The 17876-nt window shown below is 37.6% G+C and overlaps 1 protein-coding gene across 1 annotated transcript in view; it reads left to right on the top strand.

Moving 5' to 3' along the window:
* The window catches only part of LOC140337198 (monocarboxylate transporter 2-like), a 34731-nt gene extending 17103 nt beyond the window's left edge, over nucleotides 1-17628 (top strand). Inside the window, exons 3-5 of the mRNA XM_072420792.1 lie at nucleotides 10648-10791; nucleotides 14864-15700; nucleotides 16373-17628. Of these exons, the coding sequence (XP_072276893.1) occupies nucleotides 10648-10791; nucleotides 14864-15700; nucleotides 16373-16662 (1271 nt within the window). The 3' untranslated portion in view covers nucleotides 16663-17628. The remainder of the gene's footprint in view (nucleotides 1-10647; nucleotides 10792-14863; nucleotides 15701-16372) is intronic.
* Nucleotides 17629-17876: the final 248 nt, after the last annotated feature.

Here is a 17876-nt window from a genome sequence, read left to right as displayed (position 1 = left end):
TTGAGTCCCAGCAGCTACAGGGTAAGCTGGGATACGCAATTTTGACAAAGGTAGAAAGCAAATGTTTAAGTATGTTTAGTTGCAGAAGAGACATCACTTGTTCTTTTCTGCAATAAAGCCCTGCCTGATTGCAAAGTCTTAAGGTGGAACTTTAGTTTTGTCTTAAATTTGCTTTAAAATTAGTATACTTCTTGTGCCTTCAGCCTCATATATGCACTTTGGGATTATCTATAGCACTGCTATTTCTAACTACTAGTCTTATGAGATTAGGGGTATGATTTAGGTTATAAGTAAAAAGACCCCTTTGCAATGTACATAGTTGCATATACCATATAAAAAATGTGAAGAAATCCCTATAAGGCAATGATCCCCAACCTTTTGGAGCTCCCAGACAAATAAATCCACGGACTACGGGCCACACAAGCGCAGGGAGTCGTGTGTCACTCAAAGGGAAAGAATCTTTCACCAGAGTGACCTCATGATGCCACAACCAGCCTACTCTTCCAGCACAGGTCTGAGCCTGGGATGGGAGAGTGGGTGGGTTGTGTCCAGAGAGACAACCTGCCTACCTCCCTGTGATGCATATGGGAGACATGGTCAGCGGCTCTGGCCGGTGTGCCCCCACAGCAGGGTCCTTCTCCTGACAAGTTCGTAGCTTTATCTTGCCTTTTTTGGAGGGTACACCTTCTACAGTACATGTCCTCCTAAATACCAAGGTGTAATGACCTCATGTTCAGTGACCCAAAGCATCAATAGGTTTTTTAGTTTTATTGCTCACTTAGCTGTGGGCAGGTTACCACAATGGTGAAATCTCCACTTCAGAGGCTTTATAGTGACTATGAAAAGACATTGGATGATTAAACTCACTGGCATGCACTCATAACTTAAATATTGTTTGGATAGAAGCCACCAATTTTTATGAAGCACGGGTATATTGGTTGTGTGATCATCCAAGGTCAGCAGAATTCCATGAAATGAATTAAAGTAAACCTGTTATGAGAGAAAGGGGTATTGCCATTGCTGAGATACTCCTGATTGTAGTTGCCTTGCTGTTATACTGATCTACTGGCTTCAATACTTTATTGATTTATTACCCTGGATCAAAAGTGAAAAGGCGTTATCTACTGTAAAAACAAGTTCTAGGTCACTGACTCAGCATGACAAATGGCATTTTTGGAGAGTTTAAATCGAGCAGCAATATGTTTCTCTCCTTATTCTCCAGTTTACTTAATAAAAAAAAAAAAAAAACGAAAAAAAAAAAATAGTCCAGGCATATTACTCAAATCAAGTCACTAATCTTCCCAAGGAATTGGAAGATGGGGCTGGTCCTCATTCTTGAAGCAAAAGCCCATTATGATTGATCGAAGAAAACAAGGATGAAACAACCCAGAAAGCCATTCTTTGCAGCATTCAGGACCTACTCACCATAGTAGAGGAGCCAGAATGGGGCCAAACTGGTGGTGTGGCTTTAATGTCTATGGATAGCCAACACTTTATGTATTGAATGGGGAAGGATTTAAACTGATGTTGGGTAGATTTCCAGTGAATAAAACCAGAATTTGTTAATTCTTCCTTTATACAGGTATCATCAGAACCAGTGGCTCCATTAGAAGGCATACTCATACCTCTTTGGTGACGTGTGAAATGTGGGGTTTTAATATTACATAATATTTATATAGCACCATCATATTATGCAGCACTGTACAGAGTCCATAGTCATGTCACTAGCTGTCCCTCAAAGGAGCTCACAATTTAATGTCCCTACCTCAGTCATATGTCTTTAATACAGTCTACGGTCAATTTTAGGGGGAAGCCAATTAACCTAACTGGATGTTTTTGGGGTGTGGGAGGATACCCACACAAACATGTGGAGAACATACAAACTCCATGCAGATAGTGCCCTGGCCAAGATTCAAACCTGGAACTCAGCACTGCAAAGGCCAGAACACTTACCTCTTAGCCACCGTGTTTGTTCAAGGTTTCTCATAGTCAAGGGTCATGGAGACACAGTGGGCATCATCTCACCCTTCACTACTCTAGCCAAACCTAAAAACTCTGTTTTAGTGCACTATATGTTTATCTCTCCACCTACATAGACTTTTACTAAAGAATATTTCTTGATCATATATAGTATTGCTTTTGGAAGTTGGGCAAAACTGGGTCAGATATTAAACATTTATTTAGTTTCATAAAAGCAAGTTTTGGCCCCTGACAATCACCAGGCAATGGGAGCAATTCTTGCTGTAATTCTTCACAACAGGCTTAAAGCCCAATCTTTCTATGAGTATCAATCAGTTTGAATCTGTAAAGTACACAGTGAGTAGCTCCTGCCTGTTTCATACATTTAAAATGTATTTGCACATTGGTTGTAACTTCATTTCATATTTAATATTTCAAATCCAAATGTTTGCATCAATTTGTCTCAAAATTTGTCTCTTTCATACTCCGTATTTATCATCCATACACTAACCGCTGTTTTATTCCTTTAGTATAGGGGGTTACATTTTTGTAAAGGTAGGACTATAACCTAATAGTGTTCTTGCCTATTCTTTGTAGTACATTTTTGGATGGGGAGGGTCTATGAAGCACTTGTAAAACCATATACATTGGACAGCAAGCTTCACAGACTTCTTCTTTTCCTGCTAGTACCTTAGTTTTAAATACTGCTTGATGGTCCTTCTATATACTACAGAGGATAGTATAATGTGGGTAGCATCTGAATTATTTTGGGTATTCCTTTTAAACAACAATACTCTTAATTCTCCTAAATAATTTGGCAAGGCAGATTGGGAAGTCTCCCTGCTGGGTTATATAGTGTTTAGTGCAATACGTTATTGCTAGTTAATTGCTACTTTGTCCAGTATTGTATTTTGAAGACAATACTGTAAAAGTGTCAGTCTGTCTTCTGCATGTGAATGTAGTTTAGGTGATAATAAATGCTGCAAAGCACCTAAATGAACAAGCAAAAAGATATGAAAGTAGATTGTTTGCCCACCAAATGTCCCTAAAAACTCCGGCTCTAAAAATTGATTTGCCAATGGTCACACATTGCAGTCAAGTTGTACATTTTACTGAAGATCAGTGCAAGGGGCTCCCTTACCATTTCTTTGATTTAATATCCTTTCAGGCAGGGTAAGGTTGGAAAATCTTCCCAAAATACTGAAGCCAGTTACCAAAAGACCAACAATGTGACACTGATCTAAAAACCATATAAAGAAATGTGCTAAGGGAACGGAGTGCCAATTCCTGGCAGTGGGCACAGTGCAGTGGGTCAACTAGCATAAGAGAAGGTTTAAGTTGAAGAGTTTCAGGGCATCAATCCAGGGCCTAATGGCCCATCTAAAAGAATATGTTCTGCCTTGGGGAAGGTCCATATACTACATTTTCATCATTTAAAGGATCAAATGTAAGCAAAATGTGCCTCTGTAGTCAATGCTGAATAAATGAAATATTCAGTAGAAATGAGCTTTTCTTCAGATTTTTGAGTAAAGTCTTTGAATACCGTTGGAACTTTTCTCTGATGGTTAGTACCGGTAGTAGTGCATGTGCTTGGATCATTCCTAACAGAATGCCTCTGTAAGTTGTTGATACCAGCAGTTTCTGCTTCCTGTTGCCCCAGTCAGCAAACTTTAACTTCAACTGAGTGAAGGAAGGTGAGTTTATTTAGAAAATAGTTAACATGCAGGTAACCTAAAGATGACTGAAGATCAGCAAACAAGAAGAGGAGCAAAGGAAAATGTCATAGCCTGTGGAGGAAAAGGGGGTTTTAAAAAAAAATTGTGATCAGGCTGGTAAGGTTATTTGATTGGATAAAGGGACATGTATGTCCTTTCTTCAGTAAAGGACCTGCCCACTCCCAAGTTTTTATATTTTAACTTGAATCCCACTTTAGGTAAGGTGTGGTTTACAAATACTCATAACATGCCCTGGTTTTATGGAAATTCCTGGCTCTGTATGTGGTCGTCAAGGACTGAAGTTGGACATCCCAAAACTTGAAAGTCCCATCTCCATATAACACTGGTGTTTCCTTTCAGTATTACACTACCTGTTCTCCTTGATCTTATAACAAATTTAACAGCCCATGCAGCATAATTCAGTTTTAATAAGAGGCCAACTCCATCAAGGCAGAAATTAAAAAGGATTTATAAAGTGTGAAATCTGTAATGAGCTTGGCCAATGATACGTGACATGTTTTTCTTATGAATAATTATCTGGAAAAGTCAGGGTTGCCGAACTAAAGAAAGACAAAAGATAGGTTCAGCGATTAAAACAGCATTCTTTGTCTAAATAGCATGTCCTTATTATTAACTGGAAAGATCTCCTATATGGAACGACTAGTCCACTTAGCTCAGGCTTGGTGATTGTTGCTAGTTATGAATCCACAATAATTATACACCTCAGTAAACAAGATAAGTACGATTACATTTAATTCTAATGCATATGCTCTTCAGCGTCTGAGAACAACACTCTGTAGCCTTTTAACACAATGCTCAGCGGGAGAAACTGACGGTTTATGAAAGGTAAAAGGTTAATACTCCCATGGATTTATTCTGATCATTACAACCACTCTGCCTGCCAATTGAGCACTGAATGAACTGTCTGACCTTTGCACTGTCAAATAAACTTATTTCATCCTGTTTGATTGGGCACCAAAGGCCAACCAGAGAAAACAAATTTGGGCTGTTGATTAGCAAGGTGTCTGACTCTGCACTGTGAAAGATCAACAAGTAAATGAAGCTGTTATTGAATATTAAAGTATACGTGACACTCATGCACAACAGATTTAGCTATTTCATGTCCAACTTTCAGCAAATTGCAAGGTGATAGCACTTGATAATCATTAGAACAGTTAGTAAATTAAAAAAAAATTTGGGACTTCACTATGGCTATGTGCAGTGTTGAAGAACACCATCTTTGTTTTAGGATGATCCGGGACCAGAATCTACTTTATTAAGTTTTGGCTCAGTGATGACACAGTCATTCAAATAGTGTTGCCAGTGAAATTTTCCATTTTTTCACCAATGAAAGAGATTGGCTCCTACCTTGGTACAATGCTAATTCTGATTACTGGTGGAGAGAAAATTAAGGATCTAGGCATCTCGGTCTAGGCAAAGTTTCTTGGCAGGAATGTGCCAGGTATTAAATGAGGAGTACAGGAGTTTTGTTATCTTTGTCTAGTCAATGAAAATGGCTAAAGATTGGATTGGAACCAGGAAGAATAGAAGAAAAAAAGATGGTAGTGCCCATGATGGAACATTGGCAGGTGGTTTTACATACAAAAAAAAAGCTGCAATCTGTCATTTATGGCTTTTTTTTTGATTGCAGAGGGGACACCACCTGTCCTTTCTGTATTAACGGACCTGTCTGTTTGCAATTTTTTAGAGTTAAGTTTAGCTTTAATGATAATGAATAAAGCAATGCAATATTAAAATCACTAATCCACCATCACATTTATTTATGTACACATTTCATTGGCTACAACACTTAATATACTCTACATTGTAGGGATCTAATAATAAAACATAAAATATGAATCTTCCAGGTCCTTGTGTTTAATGGCAGTAATTGTTTCCCACCAGGGAATGTTGGAGGGAATGTCAGAATCCCTCTTTTATAATTATATCCCTTAATAATTTGTAATATTTATGGAACAACCTAAAAACATTAAGTAGAAATTATTTTTTGTTTTGTGAGTTTGACCTAAAATTCCTAAAGCAAAAGAGTTAACATAACACGCAAGTTATGTCAATTTCTAAACCTTGAACCTGGTCAAGGTAACAATGTGATGCTTGACTTTCCTTGACATTTGGCTTTGAAAATAAAAGTTTGACTTTTGTAAAAGTTTAACCTTTGTCACTTGTTAACCTCACAACTTTGCAGAGGATGAAAGGAAAATGCAAAATATACAGACTCATTACATGCATTCTTTTGGGTGTTTAGTGGCTGAATGTTGCTTGTAAAATAAGTCGGCTTATTGTTCCCATACATAGTGGATGAGCATTTAATGATAAGTTGTAATGTTTGGTAAATAACTAAATAATCAGATTGTTGGATGGACAATTGATTCAGTAGCCATATAGACATCATTTGGTAAATTGATATTCAGTTGATGTATGACACACCACAAAACCATGAATGTCAAAACTCTTCTGATTTTTCGCATCTATTTACAATCCTGTACATATGTTGGGATATTCTGGCATACAATGTTGGATTTATTTAAGTGGTACATGGTGACCAACTCCATGTGATATTGCTGCTAGTCATGGGCCGTTAGACATTGCACACACATGCCAATGGGCAAATAACCATGGATTTCAGAACACATTTTATTGAGCCATACTGGGAGCAGAATCTGGTAAGTTTGTGGAAAGAATTTAATCCTGCAGTAGTTTGTTTTAAGGCTTATGGGATATATACATATATGAATATCCATAGCCTAGTCACAAGTCTACTAAAAGTTCTCCTGGGTTAAATTTTTTAGGCATGAGCCTAGTAGAGCATCAGGATCTCTGAATATGGCCTAGTGTCTTTTGGAACTCCAGGAACATAAACTTAGTCATGGTACGCATGCTGGGGCTATCCACAAATCCTAGTCCTTTACCATTATAATTTTCCAAGTAATATTAAGTGGGGCTCTATGCAAGCACTCTTGGGCCTAGGGTAGCAAGGTGGGAAATGGGAGATGGGAAATATCACCAAGCTTCAACTATGACAGTTTTTTATTACATTGTTTCCCTCTTCTGACCACCTCTGGATATTAGAGACTAAATTAAGAAAGGAAATTGTAGAAGAAATGGGGTGCAGTGTATGTGGAGAGGAGTCAGAAGGTGCCAGATGTCTAAAATACCCTTATAGCATATGCTGATGCAAGGTATGCATTGCTAAAGACTAGAAAATTACTGGTAAAGTTCTATTCTAAAGCATATATCTTGTGCAACTGGATTGTCATTGCCTAAAAAAAATAATCTCCAACGTGGCCCCGAATCTCTCTCTCTAAAAAATGTTCCCAAGGTCCAAGCTTCTCTCAATTTTTTTTGTAGAAAGATTGCACAGAAATAGATGACAAGAGGTTGCTTTCTCTGCAAAAAGCACTATGAAAATTCTACTATATCTGCCACACAATATAAAAAGTCTGATTAATAGAAAATTTAGCTGAACTCACCTGCGGTGCCTCCTGGCTTGAATTAGTATTGCACGGATTGATCTTACTTGCACCTACCTTTGTTCTTTAACTACAAGGTTACGATGTATATTGCAAATTTCACATGTCTGATTGCTAATACTGGCAAATCTAAGAAATGAATTACATTGGAAGGCCTTTCATAATCCAATATTGCACATTGCATGTGAGAGATAAAAGCAAATGAAATCTAGAAATGGAATGACGCCTGCTGGGATCAATAATGTCTTTTTTTTCAGGCGTGCTCTTAGTAATTGTTTACTAAGTGTGTGACAAGGCCAGACTGAAAAATGGTTTCTTTGAATCACACTTACATGGAAAAGCAGCTACAGATGTGCAGCCAAATATGTACAAAGGGACAGAAATAGCTGCTATGATTTATATTAATAATGTATCAATTTAATACATTACATGACCTGTCTGTCAAATGATGTTTTAATTGTGTATTAGAAGCCTGTGGTTCACAAATAGCTAAATACACATTTTTTTGATATGTAACACAACTGAGCTAAGCAGTTAATAGCTGGCACTGAGAGGTACCCTTGTGTACCTATAGCTCCAAAGTTTCTGAGATGAAAAAGACAACTTAAGGCTTATGAGTCTGCTGATAACAACCATTAAACGGACTTCTGCATATTAAGGAAAAGTCTCTTTATAGTATAAAATGCTTCCAATTACCTTAAACATAAATTTAATGAGTGGTTTAATGACAACACAAGCTCCGTGCAGGGGCAGGAAACATGGTTAGGAGGGAAGCAACCTTTTTGTCTCTGCCATCAGTTGACCTTAGCAGGGCTAGGCAAGATCCATGTAGATGTAGTCCATGTAGATCCTATTTTGCATTGCATTTGGTATAGTTATTAGGAATGTATCTGGTAAGTCCCTGCCATAAACCAAGCTGGGCAGGAAGTGTTTCAGACTACACTGCTTCTGACTACACAGCTGACAGCATTCAGTAGGTTTAATTTAAAACTTAGGCACAAAAACTCACAGATCTATCTATCTATCTATCTATCTATTGTTATATTATTTTCTGTATATACTTAAATATTAACCGAAATAAAACAGAAAAATTCTACAGTGACTTGAGTAAGAAGCTAGGGCACAAAATGCAGCTGCTGCTTACATTCAAAGCGGTGATCATCAAAAATGTCATTATATAAATTATGTATGTAAATAAATACATCTGTGATGTGTTATTTTTAAAACATTTATTCAAAAGGTGTAAAATAAAATCACATATAAGCTCAGTTTGTTTACCCTTTTTATTCTTTTTACTTTTAAGTTGAATATAATGGGTCACTTGCTCTTAAAAGATACATTTTTGTTGGTCCCAGTTAGATGGTGTCCCTATATAAAGTGTTATAAATAGCTTATCTTTGATCTGTGAAAACAGAGACAAATGCAGTTCCAGGACATACCACTAGGTATTACCTGAGTATAAACCGAAATTATTTTTCTGTTGGTATTTTCAGGTCAAAAATCTTGATTTATACTTGAGTATCTATCTCTCTATCTCTCTCTCTATCTATCTCTCAATCATCTCTATCTCCCTAATTTACCTTTACCTATTTTATAGATACATAAATTAATCTAGAATAAAGGAGGCAGTAAGGCTGTTTCCTGAAACCAAAATACAAGTTCCTATTGAAGACAGTGAAAACATTTTTTTGCTATTTTGCAATAAATCTTTTTTGCTGAATGAGCTGTCAGTCTACCCATATACATCTACCTTAAAGTTATCTGTCCCATGTCTATATTCAATTTCTGTCATGTTCATGACGCATTGATCAGTATGATGCATGCCCTGGGTTCACATTTTGTAACGTATTATAGTTTCATAGTAATCCTTGAAGTTTTATTTTTACACAAAGCTAATCTGGATTTCTGCTTTACTGCATTCCCCACCTTCCATTTTATTGTGCTTGTTGTGGAAAATGTATGATTGCGTTGTTTGTTAAGCGTAATGGTTTCCTGCAGTTGTTTCGAGACGCAGTACAGTCCATAAACTGCATGAAATACAGTCCTGCTATAATAGCACAGAAATTAGCCTCTGTAGTTTTTTATCCTTTTCTTTGAGACATATTTTTACCTCATTACATAGAACGGTTTCACCTTGGTATGAAAATCCCCTTGCTATATATTTTTAAATTGTGCTTTATTTATTGGAGATGCCGAGCGGGCATTTTTCTCCGTGTCGGTGTATTTGGGCAGCTCTGGTACAAATTGCTGAACAGGGAATGGAGAAGCTATTTATTCTGGGGGTAATGATGCTCAGCTCGTATCAGCGGAGCGCGTAAGAACGATCTCAAAAACCTTAGAACTAAATCGATTTCTTCAGCCTTCACCCTGCAAATCTTTTTTGACTGTTTCAATCATTCATGATCTGACTTTTTTTAAGTTTTATTTGTAAGGCTGCTCCTATACTGCCTAGTATCTACAACAATTTTAACAGGGGTGTAACTATTACCCCATTGACCCTTGCAGTTCCAGGGAAGGAAGGGAGACTCTGACATTAGTTGCCCCCCTAAGGGGCTTATTGCTGCCTGTGCCCCTTTTGCCTAGATTGCTATTGGGGCCAAAGGGACAAGGAAGATTTAGCGGTATCTGCTTGATTTATTCCTGTCTCCTGGCACATGCAGTGGGACAATTGGGCTGGGAGCCAGAAAGGGCTACATGTGGCAATCTGGGGAAAGAAATCCGTGCTCCAGGAGCCAGAGGAGAGGAATTGGAGGGCAACACAGAAGAAGGTGCAAACTGTGGGAGATAAACTGCCTGGAAATTAGGGTTCTATGGCGCTCATGTAGGAGTGTGTTGGTGTGTAAATAAGGCTGATGTTGGTATGGCTGCAATCTGGTGGGGGTGGCAAGGGGTACTTCTCTACTGAGCCCCGATCAAAATCTTGACTTTTAGACATGAGCCCAGAAATGTCCAATGGCAGCCCTAGCTGTTGGGATGAAGGTTACAGCAGCCTAGCAAATGGCGTTCCTCTCCCACTGGGTGGAGGGGGTACACTGATATAATAAATTGAAATAACGAAGTTAATAATCTGATCCAGTTATCTGGCAACAGTCTACCCCAGCCTCAAGGAAGAAATATTCTTCTTGTAGCATTCAATTAGAGTTACAATTTCACCCTATTGGTTATGTGGCATTGGTGTTGCAATGGTTATGTGCCTGGGAAGCCTGAAATCCCTAATCAACCCTTTCTTTTTAATTGTGTTTAGAAACCACTGCCAGATATGAACCCATAAGTTATATATCAGCAGGAAATTGTTTTGTATACACAGCAAAATGAAAATGAGCCAATATCACACATCATCATCCATTTATTGATGGCCATTTACATTGTATTTTGATTTGCTATTACAACTAACTACAATCATTGTTAAAACATTTACAGCTTTTAAACAGTCTAATAAAATCAGTTGATGTATTCTTCTTTTTTATCTTACATTTATCCAGGTCCCATCAGCAGCATCCTGGTAAACAAGTTTGGCAGCCGCCCTGTGGTCATCGCCGGGGGCTTCCTTTGCTCAATTGGTATGATTGTGGCCACATTCAGCACCAGCATTTTACAGCTTTACATCTTCGTTGGAGTCATTGCAGGTAATGAGCCATTATTTCCTCAGTTACTCTGTAATCCATTGTAAAGTATAGATTTGTTACTGAATCGTTGACAGGACAATCAATGGGCAGATTTATGACGTACCTTTTAGGAATAGAGTCAGATGGTAGAAAAAATATTGACCAGTCAGAATTTATCATTAACAAGTGACAAATCTGATATTATGTCATACTTTTCTGAAATCTATATGTTCATTACGGTAATGATGCTGCTTATGTAATGGTAGCTATTATAGGTAAAAAAAATATGATTATGCTATTTGCATTAATGTTTTCTAAGGATATTTCATTCTAAAACAAGAAAAGGTTTTGAGTGGGTATAACTGCCAAAGGCAACATCCAAATTTATTGTCACATGGTCTTGGCCAGCATTATGAGATGAGATTCCCATTCTCTTGATGAGATTCCAATTTGGGTTGAAAACAAATTTTACCCAAATTTCCAGAATTCTAATTTTATCAAGAATCATATATTTTGATCAAATTTAAAGTCATTGAATTTTTGAGCCAAGCTAAATACTCCAGCGTCTTGCAGATACCTATGCAGTGACAAAAAACAATGTTACCGATATCTATAAAATAATGGTATTTCTGGAAGTCGCTATGAAACTGTAAGCCATGTCATTCATCAATACGCATAATATTGATGCTCCCCCAAAATAGTGGGGGCTTTTTATGCTGTATGAGTCTTAAAGCTTGTCTAGCATCCCTCCAAAGGGCCAAACATGGCTAGGAAAAAAGGTGGACAATTTAAATCAAAACAATTGAAATTCGAGTTTGACATTTTTTTTAATTAGGGTTAAAATCAAATTTTGTTACATTTGCAAATTACTACTCATAAACTACAAACTCAACTCAACCTTTGGAAACATGGCAAACTTTGTCTGCTGCACTGGTTTGGGGTGCCTATAGACATTGGTAAACTTTCAGCTAGATCCAGCCAATAAGGTTTGTAAGGGGCAAACCTTTAAAGACCACCTGGTATCTCCAACAACCACAAATATTCCCTTCTCAAATTTAGAGTTAGTATTCAACTAGGTTAAGTTTCTTTTGAATAATCACATTTGTCCCTACCCTAACCCCACACCAGATCTTTCATTACGAAAGATCTTTGCTGTTAAGGCAAAACTATAGTTCCACAAAGATATATTGTGTTCAGGCTAGTTGTTTATTGCAGAAGGGACAGGTGATGTCTGTTCTCAATGAACATGCTTACCTTCCTGTTCGCAATCTTCTTTTCGGAGGAGACTGATCTGTGCATGCACCCCCTGGGGCTACTGGGACTGAATGAACACCCAAGCACATGTGCAGGAATTACGTTATCCTGGCCCATCCAATCAAGATAGCCAGAGATTGGCAACCTGGAAGAGGAGGAGGAGACGATGGCAGTACCTGTGATGGAACGAGGACAGGTAAGTGTGTTTAAAAATTGCAGTCAGGCAAGAACGGACATTGCCTGTCCCTTGTTCAATTGAGGACCTGCCTGGTCTAACAAGAGAGAAAAGAGAAACAAAAAATGTATTTGTGTTCCTGGGTTAGTAGTTCAGCTTATTTTCCCCTCCGACTTCATAAACTCAGGAGAAAATGTAAAAAAAAAATGTTAGAAAACATAGAGGAATTTGTTCATGATTAAAAAGCCTGATTCTAGGACCAAATTTAAACTAACAGAGCTGAATTCCTGACATAAGCTTAACACATGCTGGACAAGGACTGATATATAGGCTAATATCTAATACAGAAGTTAGCATTTAGTAACATATTTATTGGTGTTCTTCATGAATACAGAGCTGTATTACATGTCTTTTATGTATGCTCGGACTTCAGATTTAACTGTGAAAAGCAGTCAAATTAGCCAAAGGAATTTTGTTAGTGACTTCAAATCATTTTAATTGCAAGTCAGCAAGAGTAGAAAGCGATCACATACTAATTAATGCTAGTAAAATGAGATGATAATAAATTAGATTTGTGTCAGTGGAAAATTAATGATGAGATAATAAGGAGCTCTAATTGATTATTACCTAAATAGCTAGTTGGCATTCAACCTAGTGGTTGGCATTCAACCTAAATTTGCATAACATGTTACATTTCATAAATCCAGTGTGCCTCCAAAAATGTGTTAAATTATAAAAATGTTCACTTGTTTTAATTTTGTTGCAAATGTCAGAAGTTCTATAAAGCAAAAATCCTTAAAATATCATTTATTCCATAATTCACATATGTACGCACATAAGTCGATTACATAAAAGGTTTGAATACAGGGATGACTTTTACTAGTAGGTTGTGCTAATAATTCAGCTCGAAAGTGGACACTGATAGTTGATCACTGACCAGTTGGAACAAATGGCTCCCTTTTTGGTAAACTTCACAAGCAGCATGTGATTTAACAATTTGTCAGTGCGTGTGGTTGTGGAGTACTACGTGCTGCTAGAATAGATTACATCATAGCAGTATTTTTTGTATCTATTTAATGATCCATCGCTTTTGATTTTAGGAGAAGGAGCTACTAGTATATCTCAATTCTTTATGATTTAGTGTACTTAGACTTGAGTGTCAATCATCATTCAGCTGTCTTCATATAGCTCTTGTAGAAACCAGTGTTAAGTTCCTTGTGGTTCTTTATAGATGAGTTTAAAAATTGCTTGTAGTCAATTGGTTGTTGTACTTATTGGTGTGGAATAAAAATAAATCTGGCAGATATGGGTTACCTTGCAAATTTTAACAAAGTGCCTGCTAACAATCACAATACCACCATAGGGCTCTGTGTCCTATGCTAAAGACAAGATGGTTGGGCTAGCTCAGGCGACCATACTCTCCCTGACTGTTAGGAGTCACCCTTATCCTAATTTTGTGGACACAGCATGGCACTTACTTCCTAATTAGCATTTTTGAAGGTTGTAAATACTGCGTGCAAATTACCTACTGCAATGGTTTCATTCCTAATTAGCATTTTTGAAGGTTGTAAATGCTGGGTGCAAATTACCTACTGCAATGGTTTCATTGTCAGGGTCAGGAAAAAACACAAAATAGAGGTTTTTTGGCAATTTGAAAAAGTATACATTGTTAAAGTATCAACAAATAAATGACAATGGTAAGGTACAAGGGGGGGCTGAGAAGTTCCTGGCTTTGCCCCCTTCCGGATGAAATAGAAAAATGAGTGTGGGGGCATATGACAGCCTAATATCTTAGTATGTAACTGTGCAAATATCAGGTCTCTGCGATTCTTAAAACTTTTTCCTTTAGTGAGAAGCTGTGATGGCAGAGGCACAAGCAAGTTTCACAACGTTGGAGTTACGGGCCGTCATGAAGTTTTTGTGTCTCAGTGCTGTAGGAAGGACACTTCTCCCCCAGTGTTTGTGACTTCTCAGTGTGAATGTCCTTAGCTAACTTTCCCTGGAAAAACAAAAACTTCATGATGGCCCGTAACTCCAACGACGTGAAACTTGCTTGTGCCTCTGCCATCACAGCTTCTCACTAAAACAAAAAACAGTTTTAAGAATCGCAAAGACCTGGTAGCGGGCAAAGCCAGGAACTTCTCAGCACCCCCTCATATAGTCTGGATACAAAGAAAAAATCTAATGGTCCAGGACCCATTATTAAGCCAAGGGTATAGGAACATATCTCTATACAAACCCATCGGAAATACAACTTAAATCAATAGTGTTTTGTTTCCTGACACAATTCAGCCAACAGCTTCTTCAGGGGTAGTTTGGGACTAAAGTAGCTAAACCAAACATAATGAAATGTATTGCAAAACAATTACTATGATTGTACTATGAACATAGTTCTTTATACCAACATAGAGTTATTTATTATTAATCAAAGCATATACATTCCTAAATGTTATGTGAGTTATCTTTCTATGTCATACAGAACAGAAATCATTTAAGCATTTATTTTATTTCAATATAATTCTCCAAGTTCTCTGACGTGTTTTAAAACTGTGACCTTTGTTTTAACACCATAAAATCTACAATGAGACTTGTATTTTGCTTTTGTGATTTGCATTTGTAATGACAATATTGCCTGTGCTAAACTTATTTTTCCCTATTGTGTAGGTTTTGGCTTCTCGTTGACCCTACAGCCATCGGTCATCACCGTGGGGAAGTACTTTCTTAAAAAACGACCAATGGCCAATGGTTTGGCAATGGCTGGAAGTCCCGTTGTTCTTTCAACTCTTGCTCCACTGAATCAGTTCCTTTTTGACAAGTATGGGTGGCGCGGAAGCTTTCTCATCCTGGGTGCAATGCTGCTGAACTGTTGTGTGGCAGGTGCACTCTTCCGACCCCTTGGGCCCACAGCTTCTAAAAAGAAAAAGGAGAAAGACCCAGAAAAGCTTAACAAAAAACTAACTGAGCCAGAAAAATCAAAAGATTCAGAAAATGAGGAAAAAGAAGGTTGTCTAACCCGGTTTAACAAAGTCCTTGACTTGTCTCTTTTTAAACATCGGGGTTTTTTGATCTACCTCATTGGAAATGTCCTGATGTTCATTGCTTTTTATGCTCCCATTGTGTTTCTTGCTCCATATGGAAGACATTGTGGTGTTGACGAATATTCAGCTGCCTTCCTCTTGTCTATACTTGCTATCGTTGATATGTTTGCCAGGCCAATATCTGGAATCGTAGCCAATACCAAATGGATCAGACCAAGAATCCAGTACTTTTTCAGCTTATCTATTATATTTAATGGCACCTGTCATCTTTTGTGCCCCCTGGCTACTACCTACACAGGTCTTGTTGTGTACTCTGTTTTCTTTGGCTTAGCTTTTGGCATGGTCTGTTCCATGCTCTTCGAAACCCTTATGGATCTGGTCGGAGCTAAGCGGTTTTCAAGCGCTGTTGGACTGGTCACAATTGTAGAGTGTGTTCCTCTTCTACTGGGACCACCAATTGGAGGTGATTTGCTAATCTTGCACCCAAAATACAGTACATTACATCTATCATGCATGCCCCTCATAGGAATTGTTGATCTCAGTAACATGACATTTTTTTCTATTAGTACAGGAAATTCTGAATGAAGTCTCAGACCACAAAAATATCAGCGTAAAGCTTATGTGGTTCATGAAGTATCACAGCAGAGCACCTTATTAGCAGACTCATTACACAGAGTTATATTGTCATATAGAATCAGAAATGAAAACTGTATATCAGAACCACTTTAAGGGTTACTCCACATGGGAAGGGGTGCAGTTATGGCTTTACAACTGCATGGAACCAAGGCTGTTGGCCAAATGCTGCAAACAGTGTCTGTTGTATGCAGAATCCATCAAAGTGTTTGAGGCACACTGATAACTGACCATTAAAACTGCCTCTGAATGCTCATTCATTTTGAGTAAGCATAGTGGTGATGCCTGGCCACCTGTCAACTACCCAGGGACAGTCTATATTAATAAACCCCAAAACAGTGGAAATCATAGCCTCAAGGATCTACCTATATTAGTTTATAATTTTAGTGACCCTCTGACTAGTGATGAGCAGCGTAATAAAAAATAGGGAGTTATGTGCAATGAAAAAAGGAAGATAACCCTTAATATTATTATTCTAAGTATCTATGTTATTCTTTTGCAGGTGCCATTGTTGATGCCACTGGAGATTATAAGTATATGTTTCTAGAGTGCGGAGCCATCATGGTGTTTGCTGGTGTCTTTTTGTTCGTCGGCAACTTCTACAACTATCGAATGCTCAGGAAAGAGGCTAAAGCAGAACAAAAAGGACAACATAAAGAGTTGGAGATGAAGGAAGGTGTACTCAAGAAAGATGATTACAGTCAAGTGGCCACTGAAGAAAAGCCAAAAAATGGCAGTGAAATCCCAACTACAAAGTTAGAGGAAGCCAATGGATCTGGCCACACATGTTAGAAGCACCTCAGGACACTTTAGTAAATTTATTTTATAGGCTTGTTATGCCTGTATGACTCAATTGGGCTGCATTTAGCAGTATGTATATTACTGTGATATAAGATCTATCTATTGTGTGATGTCATGGGCTGGACTTGTTCAGAAGCAATGACTCCACGTTATGTACAGGGGGAAAGCTAAATTAAATATTTTAAACTATAAATTAGGTTTATTTATTAGGGCTTTACAAGGAGAAATTATATTTTGTAATAAACGGTTACCCATAGCCAAAAATCAATATAAAATCACGGCTGAGCATTAGGTTTGAATTAGCTCCATTCTTGGTACATAAGACCTGATAATTACAGTTTCTGCAGCACACTGGCACTGAGTTGATGTTAGTAGCCCATATGAAAAGAAGAGATTAGAATAACAAAGTTATTTGTACATAGTTTATGAACCCCCTACCCTATTGCACATCCCTTTATTTACAATTTATATTCCTCCATATTTACATACAGGTCAAGCTAATCTGCAAATATGCCAGGAAAAGTTTAGACAAACTTTACCACTATCAAGGGAGCTTGTTCTTTGGCACCAAGCTTTTTTTTTCTTTTTAAAGGAGGAAAAGATTTAAACTATATAAATTAAAATGTGACCACTGCAGGTATAGCCAAATGTGTTATAGTTACAACAGTCACCCTTTATCCATATGCTTTTTAGAAAACCTGCAAGCACAGTAGCAATTGAATAAAAAAGCTACCTATGACTTACTTTGGTTTCTTCAATTGCCTCATATATCACTATAGGACCACGGCAACTCATGGAAGCAGCGGGCAGTAGACTATCCAAATGGGAAATTTTTGCAGTGGCCATGCAAGGGAAGTTTATATATAGTCTACTTTTGGCAGGCATCTTCTTTATCCAGATGTCACTGTGGAGGCAGATTTCAAAGCCAATTTTTTTTTTCATTTTGGAATATTATTGGAGAACAGAGAAAATGATCTTCTTAATGGCCATGTTTTCCTGCATAGGGACAAAAACTCCTGCAGAGAAGTCTCGCTGCAAGACTCAGGGACATTTAAATCAGAAGTTCAGAAGGATAAATTAAAACCTTGTTTTTTTTCTTTTAATATTTGCACACCTTATAACTATAAATAATGAATTATTATAATAAATATTTATTATAACTATAATAAATGATTATTCAATAACTACTATTCAACGACCATATC

The sequence above is a fragment of the Pyxicephalus adspersus genome, chromosome 8 (genome assembly GCF_032062135.1).
Source record: "Pyxicephalus adspersus chromosome 8, UCB_Pads_2.0, whole genome shotgun sequence".
In the NCBI taxonomy this organism is placed as follows: Eukaryota; Metazoa; Chordata; class Amphibia; order Anura; family Pyxicephalidae; genus Pyxicephalus; species Pyxicephalus adspersus.
This window is presented reverse-complemented; position numbering and strand designations above follow the sequence as displayed.